This window comes from Danio rerio, chromosome 9 (genome assembly GCF_049306965.1).
Source record: "Danio rerio strain Tuebingen ecotype United States chromosome 9, GRCz12tu, whole genome shotgun sequence".
Classification (NCBI taxonomy): Eukaryota; Metazoa; Chordata; class Actinopteri; order Cypriniformes; family Danionidae; genus Danio; species Danio rerio.
Genome location: NC_133184.1, coordinates 32,717,359 through 32,740,573, shown reverse-complemented (window position 1 = coordinate 32,740,573; position 23,215 = coordinate 32,717,359). Strand labels below are relative to the sequence as shown.

The following is a 23,215-nucleotide window of genomic DNA, read 5'->3' as shown; positions in this document are numbered from 1 at the left end:
GTCTAATGGTTGATGCTCTTTAATGCTTTTTAGGTTGATGCAAACAGCCTATAAACAATGGCAAAAATGTGTATTGAAGTATTGTACCCTGTTTTTTTTTTCTAAAATTTATTCTACAAAGGCTACTAATTTCCAGCTGCTACATTCAAGAGCAAAAGGTTTGTATTGTTATGGTGTATTGGATTATCACAATGTTTTTTGAGTGTATGTGCTATTTGTAATCTGTCCCTCCAGGATTTCGCGATTTTGCATTCACTGAATTTATTGCAAAATCAACCAACCTCCACTAAATTTTGCGGATCTCGCATTTTTTCTTGCTTAAGGAGGCTTGTAGGTTTTTTTAAATGTTAAACTGCTTTTATTCTAGCCGAAATAAAACAAATAAGTTTAGTTACAATTTTCTCCAAAGAAAGTATTGTGAAAAATTCCTTGCTCTGTTAAACATAATTTAATATTTAAAACAGAAAAAAAAAAAAAAAAAAATCAGAGGAGGGCAAATAATTTTGAAACAACAACAACACTTTTTTTTTTAAATGGAGTGGCTTTCATGAAAGACTAAGTGCAATTATTCAGTGGATTTTGACCTTAGAGCTGTAGTGCGCGCACAATTTATACAGATATATGGATACAAGATTTTTTTTTTAAACATACAGTATCTTTTAAATGTAGGTGTGTTTTTATTAAAGTTACAGAACCAAATGTCTGAGTCTAGGAGTGATTAAAAATATTTTCAGTAAAGTATTTTGTGTGTGGTATATTTTTTATAACACATCAACAACACAAAAAACTACCACAAATACTGCCGCAAATTTAAAGAAAAGCCTCAGCAAAATCATTTTAGGACGCAAAATTCAGAAAAAAAGTCTTGCGAAATTCTGGAGGGGCTGTCTAATAATCCATAAACCTTATAATTTCTTGGTATTAGCTTGATTGACATCAAACATAAACAACAGTGAAGCAAATCAACAATCAATCCCAATAATGTTAATCATAATAAAATGACACAGAAAATGTACAATTTAAATATTAAAATGCCACAGTTGATTCTCAACACCCTCTGAACAATGACGACAACAAAAACAAGCAGAGAGCTAATCTTAAATGTACAAATTAGCATATTAATTCTGGGTCAAATGAAGTGTAGCTAAACTAGCTTGAGTAAACGGTGCCAGGAAAGTATCTTGAGTGGGAAGAATCGAACGGCTGCCATGTTGTTTTATGAAAGAACCCCCTCATTAAAATATGTTAAAACTTTGGCATTTTTATATTCAAATCAAGATGAAAAGTTCATTAAAGAGGATAAATATTTCATAAGATGCAAAATAAAACAAAGGCATTTTTGGCTTCTCTCAGCATAAAATTCCTTTGAAAGATTAATTAATACATGTAAATTATGCAAATTATGCCCATGCAAATATTTTATGAAGACAATTAAGGGAGCCATTAATTACTGCCTTTTTTGCTTCAGTGACATTCATTCATTTAATTTTAATTTCACTTTAACTGTTTTGATGTTTAATCTTGCAACAAAGAACTTTATCTCCCCGCACAGGGTCGTGTAAACTTGCAGAAAACATCGCGAGGCGAGCGCTGAGCATCAGGAACAGATACCGGGGAGATATTATTTTCGGTATCACAAGGAATTAGTGGCGAGATGTGCTCCCAGAAGCACGGAGCCAGGAAAAACAGTCAAGCTTATTCTTGGAATGGATTCAAAACACTGGAAAAGCAATTAATAAACACAGACTGTGTTAATATAGCAGAATTACAGAGTGTGACAAAAGACAAATAGAAATAATTAGTTCTCTGAAATTATGCTCTCATTATTTTTTTTTCCCTCAACAGCCAAGTGCTGAAATTATAGCTTGTCTCTTTGCTTTTTTGTATACAGATTGGAATAGAATTTTTCCCTCACATGCAAGTGTAATTTATCAGCATCCTTTTTTATGTTTTTGCCATTTGAGAGTAATTATGCCACACTGGTTGTAGGCCACAAGAACCATGACATAAACACACACACACACACACACACACGCGTGCGCACGCACGCACGCACGCGCGCACACACACACACACACACACACACACACACACACACACACACACACACACACACACACACACTGTTATAATTGAACAGACACACATGATGTTTTTAAACGCACACACACACTTCCTTTGGCCAGACTAAGTCAATTCTTCAAGGGCACTGACCGAAAAACCTGTGAAATGATTGCATCTTGTGAAGCAATAACTACAGTTTTGACAGTCAAAACTTACCTGTTTTTTTCTAAATCAAATGACCTCAATGCTTCAAATTTTATTATGGCTCAAAGATAAAAAGCGTTTTTTCAAGCATCAAAACAATAAAAGTGCACAGCAGCTTTATTTCATCTATAATTTTAATGATTAAATTATCCACTAAAAAGTCATTCAGCTTTTTTATATACACAAAAATATGTCAGGGATATTTAGAACAAGAATCATTTGATGAAATATTAAAAGATCATGGTTAATTCAATGTTATTTTAAATCTTTTCCACTATCCTTTTTGTTTTATTTTGACCCTGATATATTTCACAATCTATCTGTTGTCCTGAATGATGAGAGAACATTATTTCATGGATATTTTGACATATTACTTTCACAAATATTATTTTAAACATCAAAGTAGACACTTTAATAGCATTTAATGAGCTTCCTATTTATATAACATCACTTTTTGGACATTTAATTTCATGCAGACACCAAAACGGGACCAACATTTTGTCTTTGACCCCTATATGTCTGCTCCAATATAAAACTTCTCACAGTGACAAGCTTCTTTTTAATCTACACTTATTCTAAGTTTCTATATCTAGCAATTAATGCTGGAAAATTATTAATCTTTAGGCATAACAGCCATCATAATGCTAATGACATTATATGGTCTAAAAAAAATCATTTTCTGCTCATCAAGTCAATGTCACTTGATTTAGTCTGGGAAAAATCACACTCCTTTCACTTGATCTTCATTTATTTTTACTAAAAACTTCCTTCACACACACACAAAAAATTAACTAGGCTAATCAAACTGGGTTACGGGGCTTTTACTTGCGACGGGGTATTAAAATACCATTTCCCACATTTCATAGCAATTTCCACACACTATTTTCAAAGGGAAATTGAGACCACTCAAGAAGACGTTTTTTTTTTTTTTTTGGTATGGCATGTGCTGCTGGGTACAATTAAAATAGACATCAGTGGTGAGCGACTTAACACTTAAGGTGTAGTTAAAATAGTGTGACTGAAACTTTCTGCAAATGGGCAAGTGGATTTCTGTGAAAGCAAACCAGATTGAAGCAGGTGCGTAAACACCCATAAACCCATGAAGTGTGTGTGCATTTCTCTGAGTGGGTGTGTTGTGCTCCTGTGAGGTAACTCCACTGTGGGTCATCTTCAGATAATGAAACTTCTTCTTATGCTCATTAAATTGCATTGGTCTCTGAGGTGCACAACATAGACAGGGTCTGCCTGTCAAGGGGGTCTATGTTTAAAATGTTTCTTTTCTTATATCCAATCTATTAAGCCGGACACCATTTTGACCATGAATATTCATTAAAAGACTCAAACACCCATGTTGTCTTATCCCGCAGTAAAATCTGTGATTCATTAATTTTTCTTCGACTCAGTCCCTTTATTCATGAGGGGTCGCCACAGCAGAATGAACCGCCAACTTATCCAGCAGTTGTTTTACACAGCACAGATACCATTCTGCAACCCAGTACTGGGAAACATCCATGCACACTTATTCACACACATACACTACGGACAATTTAGTTTATTTAATTCTCCTACACAACATGTCTTTGTACTGTGGGGGAAACCGGAACACCCGGAGGAAACCCACGCCTACACAGTGAAAAAATTAAACTCCACACAGAAATGCCAAACTGGTCCAGCCAGGACTCAAACCAGTAACTCTCTTGCTGTGAGGCAACAGTGCTAATCAATGAGTCACCATATCATCATCTGTGATTCACATACAGCTGAAGTCAGAATTATTAGCCCCCCTGTTTATTTTTTTCCCCAATTTCTGTTTAATGGAGAGAAGATTTTTTTCAACACATTTCTAATCATAATCGTTTTAATAACTCGTAATCGTTTTAATTGTAATAACTGATTTATTTTATCTTTGCCATGATGACAGTCACTAATATTTGACTAGATCTTTTTCAAGACACTTCTATACAGCTTAAAAAGACATTTAAAGGCTCAACTAGGTTAATTAGGAGGCAGGTTAGGGTAATTAGGCAAGTTATTGTATAACAATGGTTTGTTCTGTAGACTATCTAAAAAAATTAGCTTAAAGGGGCTAATAATTATGTCCCTAATATGTTTTTTTTATTAAAAGCTGCTTTTATTCTAGCCGAAATAAAACAAATAAGACTTTCTCCAGAAGAAAAAGTATTATCAGTCATACTGTGACAATTCCCTTGCTCTGTTAAACATAATTCAGGAAATATAAATAATAATAATAATAATAATAATATTAATAAATTCAAAGAGGGGCTAATAATTCTGATTTCAACTGTATATCTAGAAACCATTGTAAATGAAATCCCAACGAACTACCTAATCTGCGTTTGACCAAGATAGAGAAGTTGTCTTAGAGTTATGACACTACTTGCTTAACAGTCTTTTCAATTACACACATCAACATTAAAAGCATTAAAATGATCACAGAAGAGCTGGGATAACAGTTTGTAGTTCATGTATAAACAATGACATATATGGTAGCAATCAAATTAAAGCTCTTTAAAAGCACAGGTAAGAGAGCTAAGTTAAGTTGTTAGAATTATATTTTTAACCATTAGTTCAAAAGATTCATTCAAAAGGATGATTCATCTAGTATTGAAACAAGTAAATTCAGTTAAATTTGTTTATACAGTATTAGTGAACACTTTACATGACACTTTAAATTGTAATTAATTTCAAAAATTGTAGTACATACAGTATGGTTTTTCGCTAGATAAAGAGTTAAAAGTAACCAACAATGAAAATGAAATTAATACTTGTTAACATTAGTTATTACACAGCTGCCTGGAATACTTAATTCTGATTGGTCAGTCTCGACATTACAAGGTATGTTGTTCTTAGATAACAACTACTAAATAACACAGGCTCATTTGAGAACTTCGACTCACCATGACAGTCAGTAAACATGTTCACATCCAAATACTTGCATCCACATTCATATACATTAATCAGCATAATTGAGTACATCCCATTTTGAAAATGAATATTTTTATCCATTTCTCAATGAATATTGGTAATATATATTGGTGCGTTTGATCAAAACAGATTTATTAAACAGATATATTTATTAAAATAAAATTTTAGTCACAGAACATCTTTAGAAATGGAAAGAAAAATACAAATAAATTCATGCAAAGTATTGCAAATAAAACAAAAAACTACAACATGTCAACAAAAATGTACATATTATTTGTTTTTCTTGATTTTTGCTGTTTTTGAAAACGTTATTTAATATCTTTCCCTAAGGTATAAATTTGGTCTGCTAATTTTTGAACCATTATTGTAAGTTATTTTGTTAGGTTAGCTCCAGATTTGGCTTCAGTACTGACTAAACATACTATAGAAAATATAAATTTAAGTGAGAGATTTGTGAGGGGTGTACTCATATATGCTGAGCACTGTATATCTTCTCTCTGTTAAACAAAAATTGGGGAAAAAAAATAAACAGGGGGTCTAATAATTCAGGGGGGTCAATAATTCTGACTTTAACTGTATAAGACCTATTGCACTTTTACAAAAAAAGCCTCTATTTTAATGTCTGGTACAAAAGAACAATGAGACGAGAGGTATTGAACATCCATTTTTCTAAGTCGTACAGGTTTGGAACGACATTGTGTTGAACAAATGATGAAAGTATATCCATTTTTTGAGTGAACTGTCCCTTTAATAACATCCCTTTAATATATCCCTGCTGGTAAAAAGTACAAAACAAAAGTTGAATTTTAATTGACTCAGTGGGCTTGTTTAAAGTTTAATCTTCTCCATGTTCCTCATTTAATATCCTATCAAACTGCCTCACACACTCAGCTCTCCGAATCAGCAGACCGTGATATTGTCATACTGTACGTTTGCGTGATTTTTCCTGTCTAAAGATGTTTTTTTGACAGATCCCACTGATCTTGACCTTCCTCTTGAACTGTAGGGTCTGTGGCCCAGATGGCCGGCTGCATGCATGAACAGCAGGCCGAGTTAAAGCGAACCTCATATACTGAAGCTGAGCTCAGATTTATAGTCTCCTCAAAAACACGTACCTTGTATTGTCCTCTCAGCATCTGTTCTGCCACTGCTGCGGTCAGTCTCTATCTCCTGGGTCAACGAGTCTGGCGAAATGAAAAGATAATGACGATTAAACATCCATGACATCTGCGCTTAATTAGGGAAGTTTTTTCAAGCCTCGTCTTTGGTGATGGGTGGAGGGTGGATGTGCTTGGGTCGCTCAGGTCAGGGCCAAATTTGGCCAATGACTGGGTGGTGTTACGAATACTGAACAGAGAACTTTGCCACATATTATGCTTATCTTATGGTTCTTGCAAAGCTTGGTGGAGATCCAGCCAATATAGAATATGCTCTATCAAAAAAATTCTAAATTATTTTAGTACTTTTATACTATTAATGTTGCATCTCTTTTTGAAGTGCATGCATTAAGGTGTACATACATTGTAGTAACCTTAGGAATGGCAGCATGATGGAGTATAAGATAAATAAATGGGTTTTGTTTTGGGGGATATATATATATTTAGTATATTTGTCTGATTGTGAATAAATCAATAATTATGGAAGTGTGTTTAATTAAATTTATTATTGTTGTTTATTTTTCTGTCTAATTTAGTTTTTTTTTATGTTCAGATTAAATCTTTAAAATAAACTGCCATCAGATCAAAGTGTTTTACAATATTTGAAAACAAATTCATTTTGAATTTTGAGTTTTAATTTTAACTACTGTGCAAATTTACTACCCATTTGTTATTGTGAATTAAACTACTGCAAAACAGTTTTAAAACATTACAGGATTTTAACTTTCATTTAATTTAAAATGTAAAATTTTTATTTAAGTTCACAAATAATGTCACTGATTGGTGAAAAAACACACAAAATGATGTATTTTCAATTTAAAAAGTAATTGTGGACTGGATTTTTTTTTACCTTTTATTACTGTCTTTCAATGTCAATTGGCTTTGATGCATTGTCAGATTTTCATTTTTGATGCAATGTTAGATTTCCATTCTCCTCAATTTACTATTGGTTTGTGCCCCATTGACTTACACCATAATCACATTTATGGTGCATAAATACACAGTATTTGTTTTTATTTATTCCATGTAGGTCTGGGAGCTGAGATGCATATTTAGATTTTCTTAGATACATCAAGGTAAGTGCACGAATGTCACTCTCACACACTCACAGACACACATACACACACACACTTTAATTTGTTGTAATACTCTATATAAATCCAGAAACTAAGCTTTTGCACAGGTCTATCTAAAGGGCTAACAATGCAAACTGATGATCAACAGTAAAAGTTACAAATTTTACCTCTTTCCAACAGGGAAAACCACCAACAATCAAAAATGCACCATAATATGGTGTCATTGTTTTATAATAAAAAAAAGTTTTATAATGAAGGTCAATGGGGTAAAAAAGCCACAAAGAGTAAATTAGGAAGAAAAAAAATAAAATCAATCAAAAACAATGCATCAAAGGTCATGTTGATGACTTTGATCAAAGGTAAGAAAACAGTCCTCAATTACTTTTTATATTGAAAATAGATTTTTTTTTTACGAAATCACTGACATGATGGATGAATTTGGCAATTAAAGAGTTACAATTTTCTAAGCAATTTAGTAGTTTTGATCAGGACAAAGGTTGATTAACAGATTTAAGCAAAACATTTAGAAAAAAATATTTATCAGATGCATTTTTACAGCAGTTATTTGTAGTGGATGTTTTCATACCGAACATAACAAATGTGTAATAAATTTGCCAAGATTTTATCATAGAGCCTATTCTCAAAATATGTGTCAAAATAAGATTTGTCACCAAAAATCATTCTGATAGCTGAAACAAAGAAAGAGTTATGGCCAAATTATTACTCACAATTACCCCAGAGTGGATGAAAACATCCCCAACAGTATATAAGGGTTAAATATTGCAATTTGATAATGTGCTTTTTATTTAGTTTTTTATTCACATACTTATTATAGAAACATTACTATTTAACTTTTTTTCATTGACTTCATTGGTTATGTTTTAATCTAACATTTATATCTTATTTTATATAAGTATTATTTCAATTAATGAAAACATTATAATAGTTTGGTACAAAAGCTCTATTTGATCATTTTGAAATAAGAGTTGGCCAAGACTGTAAAATATCTGTTAAGACATGTTAACTAGTTAACCAATGCTAACAAGCTTTAACAGAAATCTTTGAATCATATCTGGGATCTTAATATTTAAAAATACATTGTATTGCTTGTATTGAGTTGGTCATAATTGGCATGTATTGCTCATAATTGAATGTTCTCAAATTTTATTTGAGCTTATTTCTGCAGAAAGTATTTATGAAGTTCTTTATATTTAATGATAAATAATTTTTTATAAATTATGTTTTTTTTGTTGTGTAATAGTTGCAAGTCTTGCATTAACGTAAAGCATTAATTTAGTAAAAATGACTGCCTTCCTATACAGTATATTATCTCCCACATACAGAAGCATATTTCATCAGATTACACTCATCAGGCAACTAACAAACCGGCTCTACATTGCAGTTATGCACACTATTTAAGTAAAATGTCTCACCATTGAGTGATCTGAGACTTTCTGTAGGTGATGTCTGTTTCAGGGTCTGCTCCGCCTGCTCTCGTCGCTTCGACTCATATTCCAGCGCCTCCTGCAATTTCCTCTTGGCTTTCTTCTCTTTCTTCAACCTTTTCTGAATGATCGCTGTGCGCAAAGAATACAGAAAAAGCAGCAGTCAAGGACCCCAGTCATATGCGGCGGCACATCTAATATTGAGGACCAAAGGAAGGAGAGCTAATTTTCAAACTCCCTCGGCGAGGGGAAAATTCATAGAAAAGTTGCAGCTGAAAAAAGAAAAACTGTTCTTGTTCAATGAGAAATTGACTGTGTCATTAGTGAAATAATTGAGCCAGCGATAACCTGGATTAACCTAGGTTAAAATGCCAATGAGACGGGGTTAAGGGAAACTTTCTGTAAAAAAGGAACGGAAAGAGGCGAGCTGAATATTAAACAGAAGAATGCTGGAGGGCTGTGGGCACATTTATAAGGATCCTTCTGTGAAACTGGCTTAATAAGCTCAATTTGATTCATTATGTAGGATAAATACATAGAACATGAGACTATTAAGCTGCATTTATAGCATTGCTTTTGTGCAGAAAAAAAAATCTAAATCTTTTATTGATGTCAAAATGTAGTTTATAATTATATGTTATACAGTAAGAGAGTATTGTAACTAGAGGCCATCTGTAATGCACATATCACTTTTAATCTCAAAGAGAGTTGAAAATTATTAGCTAAACTATTATCAATCTGCAGTCCAATCATGACTTTCCCTGGAGAAATATTGTGGCTCATTTAGAAACATTTACCACATAGATGACTTATTCATGTTTCCGCGAGTTTAACCACACTCACTTGAATAAAGGCTTTGTATATGCTTCTAATGCACTCATTGTCTATGTATGTAGTTACGGTAATATACTGTATTCCCACAAGCACTTCTGCGCGCATAATCAATATGTGCTCATGTATCGATCGTAATGTGAATATGCCTCATTCTGCTCGATTTATGACCTTGTCTCTATCACTTTGGCTGTACGCTTTTTTGTGTGCTTGTAATTAACAACTGAGCTTGTAGCACGGCTTTTCGGGTCATTTTATTGCACTTTTACACTAATTGCTCTATGCATTAAAATGATGAATTAAAGTTCACTTGTTATAGAGATTCCTGCATTTTCAGAAATAAAAACATGGTGTTTGCTCTTTGTGAAACTCATCATTAAGATTGTCGTGGGTGGTTGTTTATAGTATCAAAAGTAAAAACATAACAGGAATAAAATTAATGAAGTGTGTCACATGATACTTCAGGAATCGCCTAATAGCCAAATTGGTGCTCAATTTGAATTTTTATTGTTAACACAGTAGAAGATATATCTAATACATTTTGTTTTTCAGCATTTTAACAAATCATTTCGAGAGTTCACACTTAGCTGATGATTTATCATTAGCTTGTTTGGCATGCTGTCCCAGAAGAGAGACCTGAGCTTAAGGGGTCCTTGAGCCCAGAATGAGCACAGGTAGATCTCAGAAACTTCCTAGCTGAAGTGGTCAAGGTAAACTACTTTGAGAAGACAAAGTGTCCATTTGCTTAGTCTGTTACGTATGATGCATATCTTTGGACAGTTGGAGGAAATTAAAGAACCTGGGGGAAACCCTTGCGGACATGGGGAGAACATACAAAGTCCGCAGAGAAACACCCACTGGCCCGGCGAGGACCAGAGCCGACGGTGTTCTTGCTGTGGGACCATTGGGCCACCCAATCTATAAGTAAAAAGGAGGAGAAGAAGAGGAAGGATGGGTTTCTTCCAGACGAAGATAACATGTGGAATGAAGACTGTGGTATTTATTAGTAACTTAGGAATCATATGATTGGAGGATCATGATTAGCTAATGTGGGGCTGGATTACAGCTGAAGGTCTTTGCTTAATTTCTATCATTGTAGATGGGTTCAGGCTAGGCTCGGGCTTGCGCGATAAATGAACAGTCATGTGATGCATTTCGATTAGCGCGAGAAAGTAATCAAATTGTTTGTTGCAACATTAAAACCCATGCCTGAAAAGGTGAAACAAACGATGACGGAGAAGTCAAAAAGAGCTCATTTTGCTGAGTGGGAAAATGTACAGTAAGCTGACAAGGAAAATGATGAGGTCACTCGCTACATTGAAACTGCTGTCATGGAAAATGAAATGGTTGTTCTTGACTAGTGGAAGATGAACAAACAATTCTACCCAAAACAGCAGAGCCTTTATCTTAATTTTGTTATTGCCAAATACCCATCATAATTTAGAATTTATTTTAATTTGTTAGGAAAGACTTATTTTTATTGGTGTGTAGGCCAGTTTTTTAAGGCTAAGTGTATGTACCTACAGTAATTTAGAGTGCAGAGATTTTACAATGTTACAGAGGACTTATTTTATTTCTTTGTTCCCACGTCTAAGTAGCTTATCAATTTGTTATGAATAAATGATGTTAAAACACATATAAACGACTCAATTTTGAAAAAAGGCAACTAAGCTGTGTGCATGTGCACATTTGAATAATCATTTTTAAAAAGCTGTCAATCAAAATGTACTTTTCAGGTTTAGGCTAAATTCTGTCGGGCCTAATTTTTACGACCCAATTACAGCTCTAAACTGGATGTGGTAAATCATAAGCATGTGATGCTCTTAAAATTAGTTTATAAATAAACTGCACTTATTTGAAATATATATATATATTTGCTTGTTATATAAATATATATATATATATTTGCTTGTTTATAATATTAATCTCTTCAAATGTCTTCACAGCAATCCTTGCTGAATAAAACTATTTAACTTTTCTCTGATACCAAATTTTTGTACATAAAAGATAACTTTTACAATAACTTTTACTAGTCAGAAATTAACATGTATAATCAATCTAAAAAAAGAACAAAATTCAAAATAAGAGCACAAAAAGAGAACATTTTAAAAAAGTTCTGTTAAATTTCAGCTTTTATTAGTTATTGCTTTAATAACCACCTAGTAATGCAATTTTGCTTGCCTAGGTAAAACAGAAATATCATAAAAACTCCCCAAAGCAGGTAAGCAGCACTTACATTTAGGTAAAAATATGTCAAATATTATTTTATTGCATAACATACTGTTGTTTTAATATCATATGTAACACATTCTCAACACAATTAGTCAGACTGAGAATGTGCATTAATGAGCTGATTAAAATGAAGCACTTGAAATAAATAGATGTATATTTTTTAATGTGACTAGAAAAAAAATAGGCACTAATAAATATGATTCACAAGTGCAAATATAGCTCCTTAATGAAAAAGTTAATTTCTGAAATTGGGCCTTATCATCACTTTTTTAGAACTGAGAATTCAAGGTAATAAGAGATAAAATAAATTGTGCGTACGGCATGTGGTGTTAATGTGTGTGTGTGTGTGTGTGTGTGTGTGTGTACGCATTAAAGTAACACACACCTCTGTTCTTCTGCTCGACAGCCAGTTGTTTCTCCAGGGTTTCTCTGAGCTCTCTCTCTCTAAACAGCTCCATCTTCAGCTCCGTTTTCTCCAGCTGTACTTGTTTCTCCTGAGCACGAGCGTTATCAATCGCCACCTTCAGTAAACCCTGCAGGAGACAAACACACCTTACACACCTCCTCAGGAGTCAAGAAACTGTTTGAAAGGTTCACTATACGCTAGAGTGGTGCCACTTAAACATTCAAACATTAAAAAGTATATTGAAGAAACTGTCTTTGTCCATACGATGAAAGCCAGTGATGGACAGACAAACTTTTTTTTGTTAATTAATAAAAAAATTACAATAATAAATGAATACATTTAAATTTAAATCAATTAAAATAATCAAAGAAAAAAAATACATTTTTAATTCTAAAATTTTCAATAAATCCAAAACACCAATAAATTAACATTTGATATTTAATTTAGAAGCAACCCAGCAGACACACTATGTCAAAAGATATTAATATTAGGTTAGGTTTAGGTCCCCAGTGTCTAAGAACAACGTTATTTTGACGTCCAATAACAACCTGAAATGACGTTGATGTTTGGTTGATTTTAGGTTGCGTTGGAAAAAGTGAAGAAAATACAACGATGAGCCAACATCTTAAACTGATGTCATATTGACGTCAAATACTGACATTTATTCGTCAGGTATGGCAACCAAAATCCAACATCTGATAGACGTCATAGTGGTAACATCCACACAACGTTACGCTGTAACATCATTAGACGTTGATATTTAGTTGTTTTTAGGTTGCTTTGGGAAGTAACCAAAATGGATTGTCTGTCCGAAGTTGGGTTTTGGTTTTTATTTTTAAACAAAATGCAATGTCCCAAGATGTTGGGGTACAATGTCAATCTGACATTATGTTGGTGTCATGCACCTGCTGGGAGGGTTTTGAGGCAGTTTTCAGATGCTTAGATCTGTTGTGTGGTACATTATTGCAGATTTTAGACAGTCACAGAAAAACAGCATAATAAACAATGTTTTCAGCATTTGTGCTAAAAAATATTTAACATGAAAATGTGCAGTGACTTTGGTCAAAACACGCCCAAACTATCTCCAAATAAGATCTTCCGTTAAACTTACAGACCTATATATATATATATATATATATATATATATATATATATATATATATATATATATATATATATCATGTCACATATACATATATATGTATGTAAAATATCACTTTGGTAGCCATTGTTTGTTTAAAGTCTTATAGAAGTCAACTTCTAGTTTCTCCTTTTCTATGACATCATGCATGTCATCACAGATGGCAAGCCATAATTGTTTGGGAAGCAATGTGTAGTCTAACAAATATTCTTGTTCATGACACAAGACTTTACAGGAGGATTCAAAACTGCATAATCAGAAACAGTGATTATCATAACATAAAAATACTAGATAGTCCAAACCTACAGTATCATGTCTTGACAGCAAAATGTCATAAAATGTCATGGATCGAATATAGGACTTTTAAACTTCAGTAGCAAGTTCTATAAGAAAGATCAAACAGCTGCTTGTCTCAAAACAACACTTAAAGAGGCATTTTCTACACAAACGGTGCGGTGACCATTTCAAAACAATTATTCCCTGTACGCATGCAATTAAGCCAAATGCAATGGGCTATATCATACTAATTGTTCCTTCGTATGACCCCAATTTAGACTAAGTTGCTTTATCTCAATTTTCTGCTTGGGTTCGTTTTGTTGATTTGTGTGTGAATGTTCAATCAAAACATTACCCTGAAATCATGATTAAAGATGACTGACTGAACTGAGTCCTGCTAATTAACAATGGGGCCGAAAGCGGCACGATAGATCTGATGGCCATATCACAAGAGCAATGAGCAAACCTCTCACTCCCCATACTGTACCCACATCATTAGTCTCAGAGGCGGTGTTAATCAACTACATTCATCTTTCTGACTGGGTTTTACTTGCATGACAACCAACAGTGGTGATCAAGGGAGTCGTGCTGAATTTATGCGGCTATGCATTTGTTTTGATGTACCCAGAAAAAAGTATTATATTAAAATTTTTTTTGACATCTCCATGAATCAAGGGTATGAAGTTAAAGAGTTGATTCTTATTATAACAAAACTGAAAATTGAAATTTATTAGGTATGGCTTTGAGTAATATTTATTTACTCTATATGAGGAGTAAAGAAATGCGTATTGATTTTTGCCGCAACTCTATTTCTAATGCTTCCACTACTACTATAAACAGTACGGCTATTGAGATAGTGAGTAAGTAATAATACCTAGGCACCATTTTGGATGAGGAAACTGAACTTTAAGGCCAACATTAATTTTATCTTTGAAAAAGGCAAATCAAAGACTGTTCTACTTGAGAAAGTAGGAATTTATTGTGGAAGGAATTTAGAAGGAATTTATTGGAAATAAATTTATTGTGGATAGACCTTTTCTTGGGACATTTTATTCTTCTTTTAAGTCTTTTTTAACTTTTGCATATTTTAAATATGCTGCTATGGTAAAAACAGACTTTCAAAAGTTGTTCATCAATCTCAAAAGATCTTGGGCATAAATCTTAATAGTATTGGACAAGTGTATGAGGTGAGAGTCCTAAAGAAGGCTATGTCCATTTTAGCAGACGAGAACCACCCACTTTATTTAAAGTTTTGCCTTCTGCCATCAGGCAGAAGGTATACTTATTCTAGATGAGTAAGATCCAACAGATATTTGTATTCATTTGTTCCAACTGCAGTTCGGTCATTAAACAAGCCTTAAGTTATTTTTTCTCTTTCCATGACTAATTTTATTGTTTACTGTTATTTTTTACTGTTAATTTTATGTTGTTGAGTGTGACTTGTTGCTGTCAACTGTCGGCTATTGCTGTAAACCTAATTGCCAATAACAATTGACAATAAAGACATTCTAATCTATATCTATCTATCTATCTATCTATCTATCTATCTATCTATCTATCTATCTATCTATCTATCTATCTATCTATCTATCTATCTATCTATCTATCTATCTATCTATCTATCTATCTATCTATCTATCTATCTATCTATCCATCCATCCATCCATCCATCCATCCATCCATCCATCCATCCATCCATCCATCCATCCATCCATCCATCCATCCATCCATCCATCCATATATATATATATGTTTTTTTTTTCAGGATCCTGTGTGTAGGTTAAATAATTTCACTTTTATTTTAAAGAATGTTTGCATTCCATTTAATGTAAAATCATTAAACAAAAAGATAAAGAAAGCTGAGAAAAATGCTCACTTTAGAAGAAAATTTTCAGAAGGCCCTTTTCAAATTATTTTAATCTAATATGTTTTTGGTAATTTTTATTTTACTCTATTAAGGACTGAAAACATTTCATCCAGATTTCAAATAAAATATGATCATTCAAAGCATTTTAAAGAAATATCTTTCTTATTTTTATCACTGTTCATTAAGAAATAAAAACTACCAGTAATTACGTTACCAGTAATACTGACTTGTATATGATTGTTTGTGTTTTTTCTCTTTTGCGAGCTAAAGTGTGTGCTAAATGATTATCCGTGAAGAGCATAAATATTTCTTACTGCATGAATGTTTGACTTCATCTCAAGCGTGATGATACTATCACTGCACATCGCCATCCGTTCACTATATTTTCCAAGCGGCGGCTTAAGATTGCCATAAATTGTGATAAACAACTCTTTGTGCCATCTCCTTCCATTATGTGTAATCTTGAGCATCACTGCTGTTTACTGTGTTATGACACAAGACATGATAACATCATGACATCTGTCATCTGGCCAGTCCACAGTGAGCTAAAATAAAACATTACTATAGCAACCAACGTCTGCCACAGATCAAAAGGAAAGCGTGCTGCCACTGATAGTGATGTTTTATTGGAATTAATATACTCACTCATGGTTTATTTTAGACTTTGAGTTTGGTTTATTTGAATGTTCATTTAGCAGTTTGTTTAATTTTGATAAATATATCAGAACTAAAGCTGGACGATATTGAAAAAATCTAATACTGAGATATTTTGTTTTGCTGCGATTTATATTGCGATAATTTCACCAGATGATTTGAATAGCTCTATTTGACAAGATTTTATTAATTTACATCGACCGGGATAATAAAGTATTTTTTATGCAGCGCATCAGCATAAGATATAATAAATTACAAGCATATATAAAAACGACAGATCAAACATTTTAAATAAGAAGTTAAATAAACGGGAGTCTAGCAGCATTCAAGTATAGATATTGTACAGTCAAACATAAAATAACATTTTTAACAATAATATTTCACAATATTTCATCTCTGGGCAACACAGTGGTTCAGTGTTTAGCACTGTCACTTTACAGCAAAAAGGATCGCTGGTTCAAGTGTCGGTTGGTCCAGTTGCCATTTTTGTGTGGAGTTTGCATGTTTTTCCCGTGTTTGTGTGGGTTAGCTCTGGGTGCTCCGGCTTCGCCCACAGTCCATAAACATGAACTAGGTGAATTGGATAAACTAAATAGGCCATAGTGTATGTGTGTGGGCGAATGTCAGAATGTATGGGTGTTTTCCATTACTGGGTTGACGGTTCATCATGGCAACCGCTGATCAATAAAGGGACTAATCCGAAGGAAAATGAATGAATGAATGAATCTTCATCTTCTAATCTTTGATAAATAATGTAACCCTGCAATGGGACTAGTGTGCATACACATACAGTATGGCAATAATGATGCTTAAATGACATATTGTTCAGCCGATATTAGAACAGTTGAAAAACTTTAACTAGTAGTAGAATGGTATCATCTGGTCTTGGTCTCCCTACAGTACATTCTCATTCAAAATATAGACTCTAAAATAACAAGGTTCCAATTTGACTGTAATGCCATAAATCAACAACTTGCTGTTCTCCAAAGAAAAAGAGCAGTTCTTAATAGAGCCGTTTATCTTAGAGTAAAGAACATTTTTATTAGTATTATGAACCCTTTCAGCTATAAAATAATCTTTTGTGGAATGCAAAAGTCTTATGATCCATCAATGCCAAAAAAGATTCTTTATTTGCAAGAGTGTATAATCAGCATACCATTTTTAATCAGTTGTTTTTAAGAACTGGCATCAAGAGCATCAATTTGTTTTGTTTTATTTTAATAAAATAATGTACTGTAAAATATAAATGCCAGTGTGTATAAATATATATATACACTGCTGGTCAAAAATTTGGAAACAGTTTTATTTCTTTCATGTTTTTTTTGTTTAAGAAAAGGATTCTGGCCATGAAGGTGGCATTTATTAAGTGTAAAAAAAAAAAAAAAAAAGTTAAATTGTTAAATATTCATGAAAATTTTTAATAACTGCCTTCTTACTGTATGCAGTTTCAAATGAAAATATTACTCAAGGCATTATTGCTTTTATTACAATTACCATTAATAATGATGATGATAATAATAATAATAATAATAATAATAATAATAATAATAATAATAATAATAATAATAATAGAGTGATTTCTGAAGGATCATGTGACTGAAGACTGGAGTGATGAAGCTGAAAATTCATCTTTAAAATTACTGGAACAAATTATTAAATTAAATGATAAACTACTTTTGAACAGTTATTTTATAGTGCAATAACATTTCGCAATTTTACCATTTGTACTGTAGTTTATAAATAAATGCAACCTTGGTGAGTAGAATAAGCTTATTTTAAAACATTTAAAAGTCCTACTGATCCCAAACCAGTTTTTTTATGTTGTGTTTTAAGGGAGTTGCATGGCAATTAATTACATTTATTCTTGTTTTAATGTATTATTAGTTTTAATCCATTTATAAACCATTAACCAATTTTCATGCAGTAAAAAAATTTTTTGAGCACAAACCAGAAATTCGAACTGTCCAGTATAGACTGCCTTGAAGCACAGACTCTGACCATTTTGTCAGTCACTGTGGTCAAATACTTCCACTAGAAATCTGATTCAATTTCAGAAAGTCACGAAACAAATACTTTTTAAATGTATCTATTTGGCGTTCTGTGTTCACATAGCAATACTCAAATGATTATTTATTAATTTTAAAATATATATGGGTGATTGGGTTTGGCATCAGAGATGTTGAAAACCACAGCTCTAAAACAAATGTCCACTTGCCATTCAGCATTTTATGCTTTGTCACTGGTCTGAATATTGCCAGTTCAATATTTAGTAAATCATATGAATTAACAAGGAAATGAAATGGCTCAAGAAAGACTATACATGATGTACCATTTTCCACTATAGACCTTCAGACAGCAAAGTCTCTCACCTGGATGTTAGTCAGCAGGGTTTCTATAGACGACAGGCCATCAGGGAAGAGGAAGGGTGAGGGGAATCCTGGAGGTAAAGTCTGCCCCGCCAGCGACAGTCTCTCATAGCTGTCTCTGGCTGTCGGCGTGCACATGGGAATTTCTTCTGGTGGCAAACAGACAGAAACATACACATTCAGCACAACAGACGACACACTCCATGTAGTGCTGCGCTGTAAAATAAATCATTATTTTCCTGAATTGGTGTTTATACACCCAGATTGTTTGTGAGATGTAAAATTAACATCTATACAAGCATGCCCAATCAAGCACATATGATTGATAGCCCATTCTGTCACTGTCACACGGCACTCTATTATTGATGCTTCTGTATTTATAGCCACTATAAATGCTTGGGAGATTTTACATAAAGATAGAACGAGAAGCCCCTCTAGAAAAAAAGGGTCATTTGCATTTTTGGAAAGCATATATTCTCGGTAGCATGGAGGGCACAGATATGCTGGGAGAAAAAAGCCCACCCGTTCCATATGGCGCTAAAACTCTGTGATAGGAAAAGACGGCACTCAAGCAGATGCATATGGCAAGCTGAGATTATCAAGGGCTCTGGCTTCTCAACAAAGGCCATATGGCACAAGGTGGTGAACCCTCATTGACCATGTTTCAACACTACTGCCGCCCCCTCAGCAGACTGGCAATGCCATTTTGGGCAAATGAATTAAAACCCTCGGAGGAATCGGTGCATAAAAAATCAATATGATTGGATTAGATTCAAAAAGGAGCGCAGCAGAAGAAAACAGAGGAGTAAAATAAATATCATTTATTTCCTCTCAGTCGATGGTTGACACATAAATGTGCAGGTGTAAAATGTCACAGGTGGGGCGGCTGTTAAAACCCTCTGGAAATAAAAGAAAAAGGATTTTATGTCTGCCAGACAAATAAAAACAGGGGCTGGCACATTAAAGAGTATATATTTTATCGCCTAGTCCGTTGGGACTTCTTGCTGAATGTCATAAGGAGAGAAAACGCTGGGAAGAGCACTGTAAAGTCTGCAGCATGTCTTCACAAAACAGCTTTCCAAGATTAATCACCATGTCTACTTGTTAAACATCGTGCGTATGGTAAATGAAAGCAATTTAAAGTACCCTATGTTAAAAAAATAATGAAAAAATGAAAAGCTATTTATAGTGTTGTAAACAGTTATGTTGCAATCAATATGCATTACATTTACATTTATACATGTGGCAGACATTTTAATCAAAATCAATTTACAATGCATGCAATATATTTTAACAGTATGTGTTTCCTGGAACTGAAAACCATGACCTCTCAGTTGCTCTAGACCTGTTTGACCCTCAGCTATGGGAAAACTGCAATAAAAATTGTTTCTGCTGTTATCATACAATTTCAGCAATGTATACGTAACATAACATTAATTGCATGTAAAATGTCTACTGTAATGTTTCAAATAACTAAAAAAAATTGAAGAAATGTTCCATTGCTGTTCAGTGTAAAATATATAATTATTTCAAATTGAATGCATTGAAGTATATATTTTACTATATGTTTAATGACTTAAACATTTTTGCTGACAGATGGGTAAAACCTATACTGCAGTTTGAAAGGCAGTGAACAAATATGAAAAATGATAGTAGTCTTTAATTCATCAAGATGTATGGTGGATAAATTAATGATACAATGAATTACATTTTAATGAATATCTTCTGTAAATCATTGTAAGACTGCATAATAGTCATTATAAAAAAGGAATAATAATAAAAGCTGTTTTACACTTCTAGAGCCCTATCATACACCCGGAGCAATAAGGTGCAATTATGCATTTTTCAGTTTATTTATGACAGTTAGGATTTTTATTATAATGTTGTTACTATTTTCAGCAGTATTATTTATTATATCCATATTTATATTTGTTTTATTAAAATTTTTTTAGATTTATCCATCTGTCAGGTTTTGGAGATGCATGCATCCCCATATAGGGCATAAGAATAGAACGTGTGTTTGAATGTATGCAACCCCACACTTCGTTATTATTGTTCATTTATCTGTTTGTTGGATATTAGAACTTAATTTAGTAATAGGTTTAAAACAGATATTTGCACTTAACAAACAAATTAAATATGTAGGCAAATGGATGTCTTCACTGGAGTGCAAACAACACCGTTTCCTTATTCATGAAAGTCAAGGAGTAAACAGTAAAAAGTAAAAAGAAAGTAAAGAGGCCAAATGGAGGAGGCTTGTTCTTTATCTTTGCGCTGCAGATGGTCTGTTTAGCTTTTTTCTCGCTAGTGAAGCATTCAGTTTTTCCACTTACAAAGTTCGCCATGTAAATAGCAAATGCCTCATTGCTTTAATGCACGTTTTGCTCAAAACATACCCATAACTCAATAAAAGAATAAGCACAACCCTGTTAGACCATGCGTCACAGTGCAAATTGAATTTTTCCATCCTTAAAATAGCAAAGTGGATCTGGACATGCCCTTAATACTTTTGCGCCATGCGCTTTAGACTTTGCCCCTAGATCTCTAAACTAAAGCCCCTAATGTTTTAATGCTCCAAATAAAAACATCACTGTACGCACATCAAGAAAATTCTTGAAGGTGAGTACTCAATCAAGCCAAACTCAATAGAAAAACTCTTTTTTTTCTGCCACTTTAGCTCTCAAAAGACAAATTTAATTGGACAACATCTCAACCTACATGGTCTTCACCAGGTTAAATGCTCAATGCTCCAAACACCTTTTGTTCTTGATTCATGCATGAAATTAGTATAGCGATTAAACCTATGTTTGTTTCAGTTACCATTTAAACTTACATACAACCACTAGGTAGCACTCATTACATAAAACAAAAAAAGTTTTCTATTCCTCTGAGCATGGGAGCAGCATCTGAAAGTGAATAACATGAGCTTGGATACTGAACAGACACTGGGTCCTCTGGGGCCCAAATGTAAAGCAGATTCCTGTTCACTTCCTCCGATCAGCCACCAGTGCCTGTCAGTGCCCTGATGACATCATCTGCCATTCATCAGCTCTGTCAGGGCAGACCTGTGCCATCTGCTGCATGGACCATCATAACTCACACACACACACACACATACACACACACTGGCCATCAAAACTCCACATCTATCTTAACAGTCACTGCCTTATACAAGCTATCACAGAGCTACATCCATCACTACAAACACACATGTGTACAGGCCTCCATCTACACATACACAGACAAATATGTACAAACAGACTAGGATAAGTCACTTTAAAGCACACAGGCCTGAGCTGACACTATCTTCACACTGTCATAGCCTGCTGCCAATCACAGCTAAAGTATACATTCTCTCTGATAGACAACAGGCCATGTCCACAAAAATCCACAAATACCACAACATGAGACAGATTCAGACCATCTAAAGGCAGGAAACAATGGATGATACATAAGTCTATAATATAAATGTAATGCATTATGAAAGAACAAAATAAGCTTTTTTGATACATACTGTTGTACATCATATTTATTTGGGAAGCATTACAGATTGTTACCATATTTATTTCCATCACTATTAAATACAGATATATTTTTATGTCAAGGTAATATTTATTTGTGGACAAGTGGACACGTTGAAGCTTAGTTGTAAATGTTTTAAGCTTAAATGTTATTTCTAGGGTAGATGAAACTTATTCAGTTGTATTGCCTTCTGATGAGCCACAAAAAAAAAGTACTAGCAGAAATGTTTATCACGCTAGCCAGACAGGATTTCAATTTGCTGTCCAAAATTGTACATTTAAATAGAAAGTTTAAAAAAGCAACTGTCTTTTAAATGATTTTAAGACAAAACTAAAGCATTAAGTGAAGTTTTTTGGCTGTGAGAGCACAAACAAAAGGTGTCGCTTTGCATAAAATTCTCTGTTTTCTCCTTTTTTAATTTAACACAGTAAGGGTACGAATAAATATATTATTATTACTACCCCCTCTACTGCATGCATTATGATAAATCTTTTTTATAATGGCTTAACTTGAAGTGCTGTAAAAAGTGTTTTTAGAAAAAACAATTTTTGGAAATTTTTCATTTTTGGTACTTCATGATATGTTGCCATATGGCAACAACATCCAATAGTGGACAATAATGATAATAATCATGTAACTAGCTAACAATGTTTATATGTTATACTATATACTATGCTACGCCTGTCTTATATGCCACTAAGCTAACTTAACTGGACTTTCTGTATCACTGCTTTTATCAAATGTCCAATCTACATCAGTCACTAAAACCATCTCATCCTCACTTTCATCTGCAGGATGAGCCAGTTCTGTCCATTTCTTCTTTCACCTACCATAGAACATGGTGGGGCTTACTAATACACTGTTCTCTGTATTTATATCTAATAAAAAGTAGTATTGCCATTAAAATTTGATTTTATCCATAACTCAAATGCCTAATCAACATTACTACAAGCATCCATATTGTTATTGTTACAACTTAAAAGATCACAGCAGACCTTGCTTGCTAGCTAAGCTATTGCAATATTGCA

At 33.4% G+C, this 23,215-nt stretch overlaps 1 protein-coding gene across 25 annotated transcripts in view; it reads right to left on the bottom strand.

Annotated features, from left to right (window-relative positions):
* The window catches only part of dachd (dachshund d), a 245,506-nt gene that overhangs the window by 3,753 nt on the left and 218,538 nt on the right, over positions 1–23,215 (bottom strand). For 20 of the 25 annotated variants that reach the window (XM_073912271.1, XM_073912270.1, XM_073912265.1 and 17 more), the window contains 4 exon segments: positions 18,669–18,814; positions 12,341–12,488; positions 8,881–9,024; positions 6,330–6,398 (listed from right to left, as the gene is read on the bottom strand). In XM_073912271.1, the coding sequence (XP_073768372.1) occupies positions 6,330–6,398; positions 8,881–9,024; positions 12,341–12,488; positions 18,669–18,814 (507 nt within the window). 25 annotated transcript variants of the gene reach the window in all.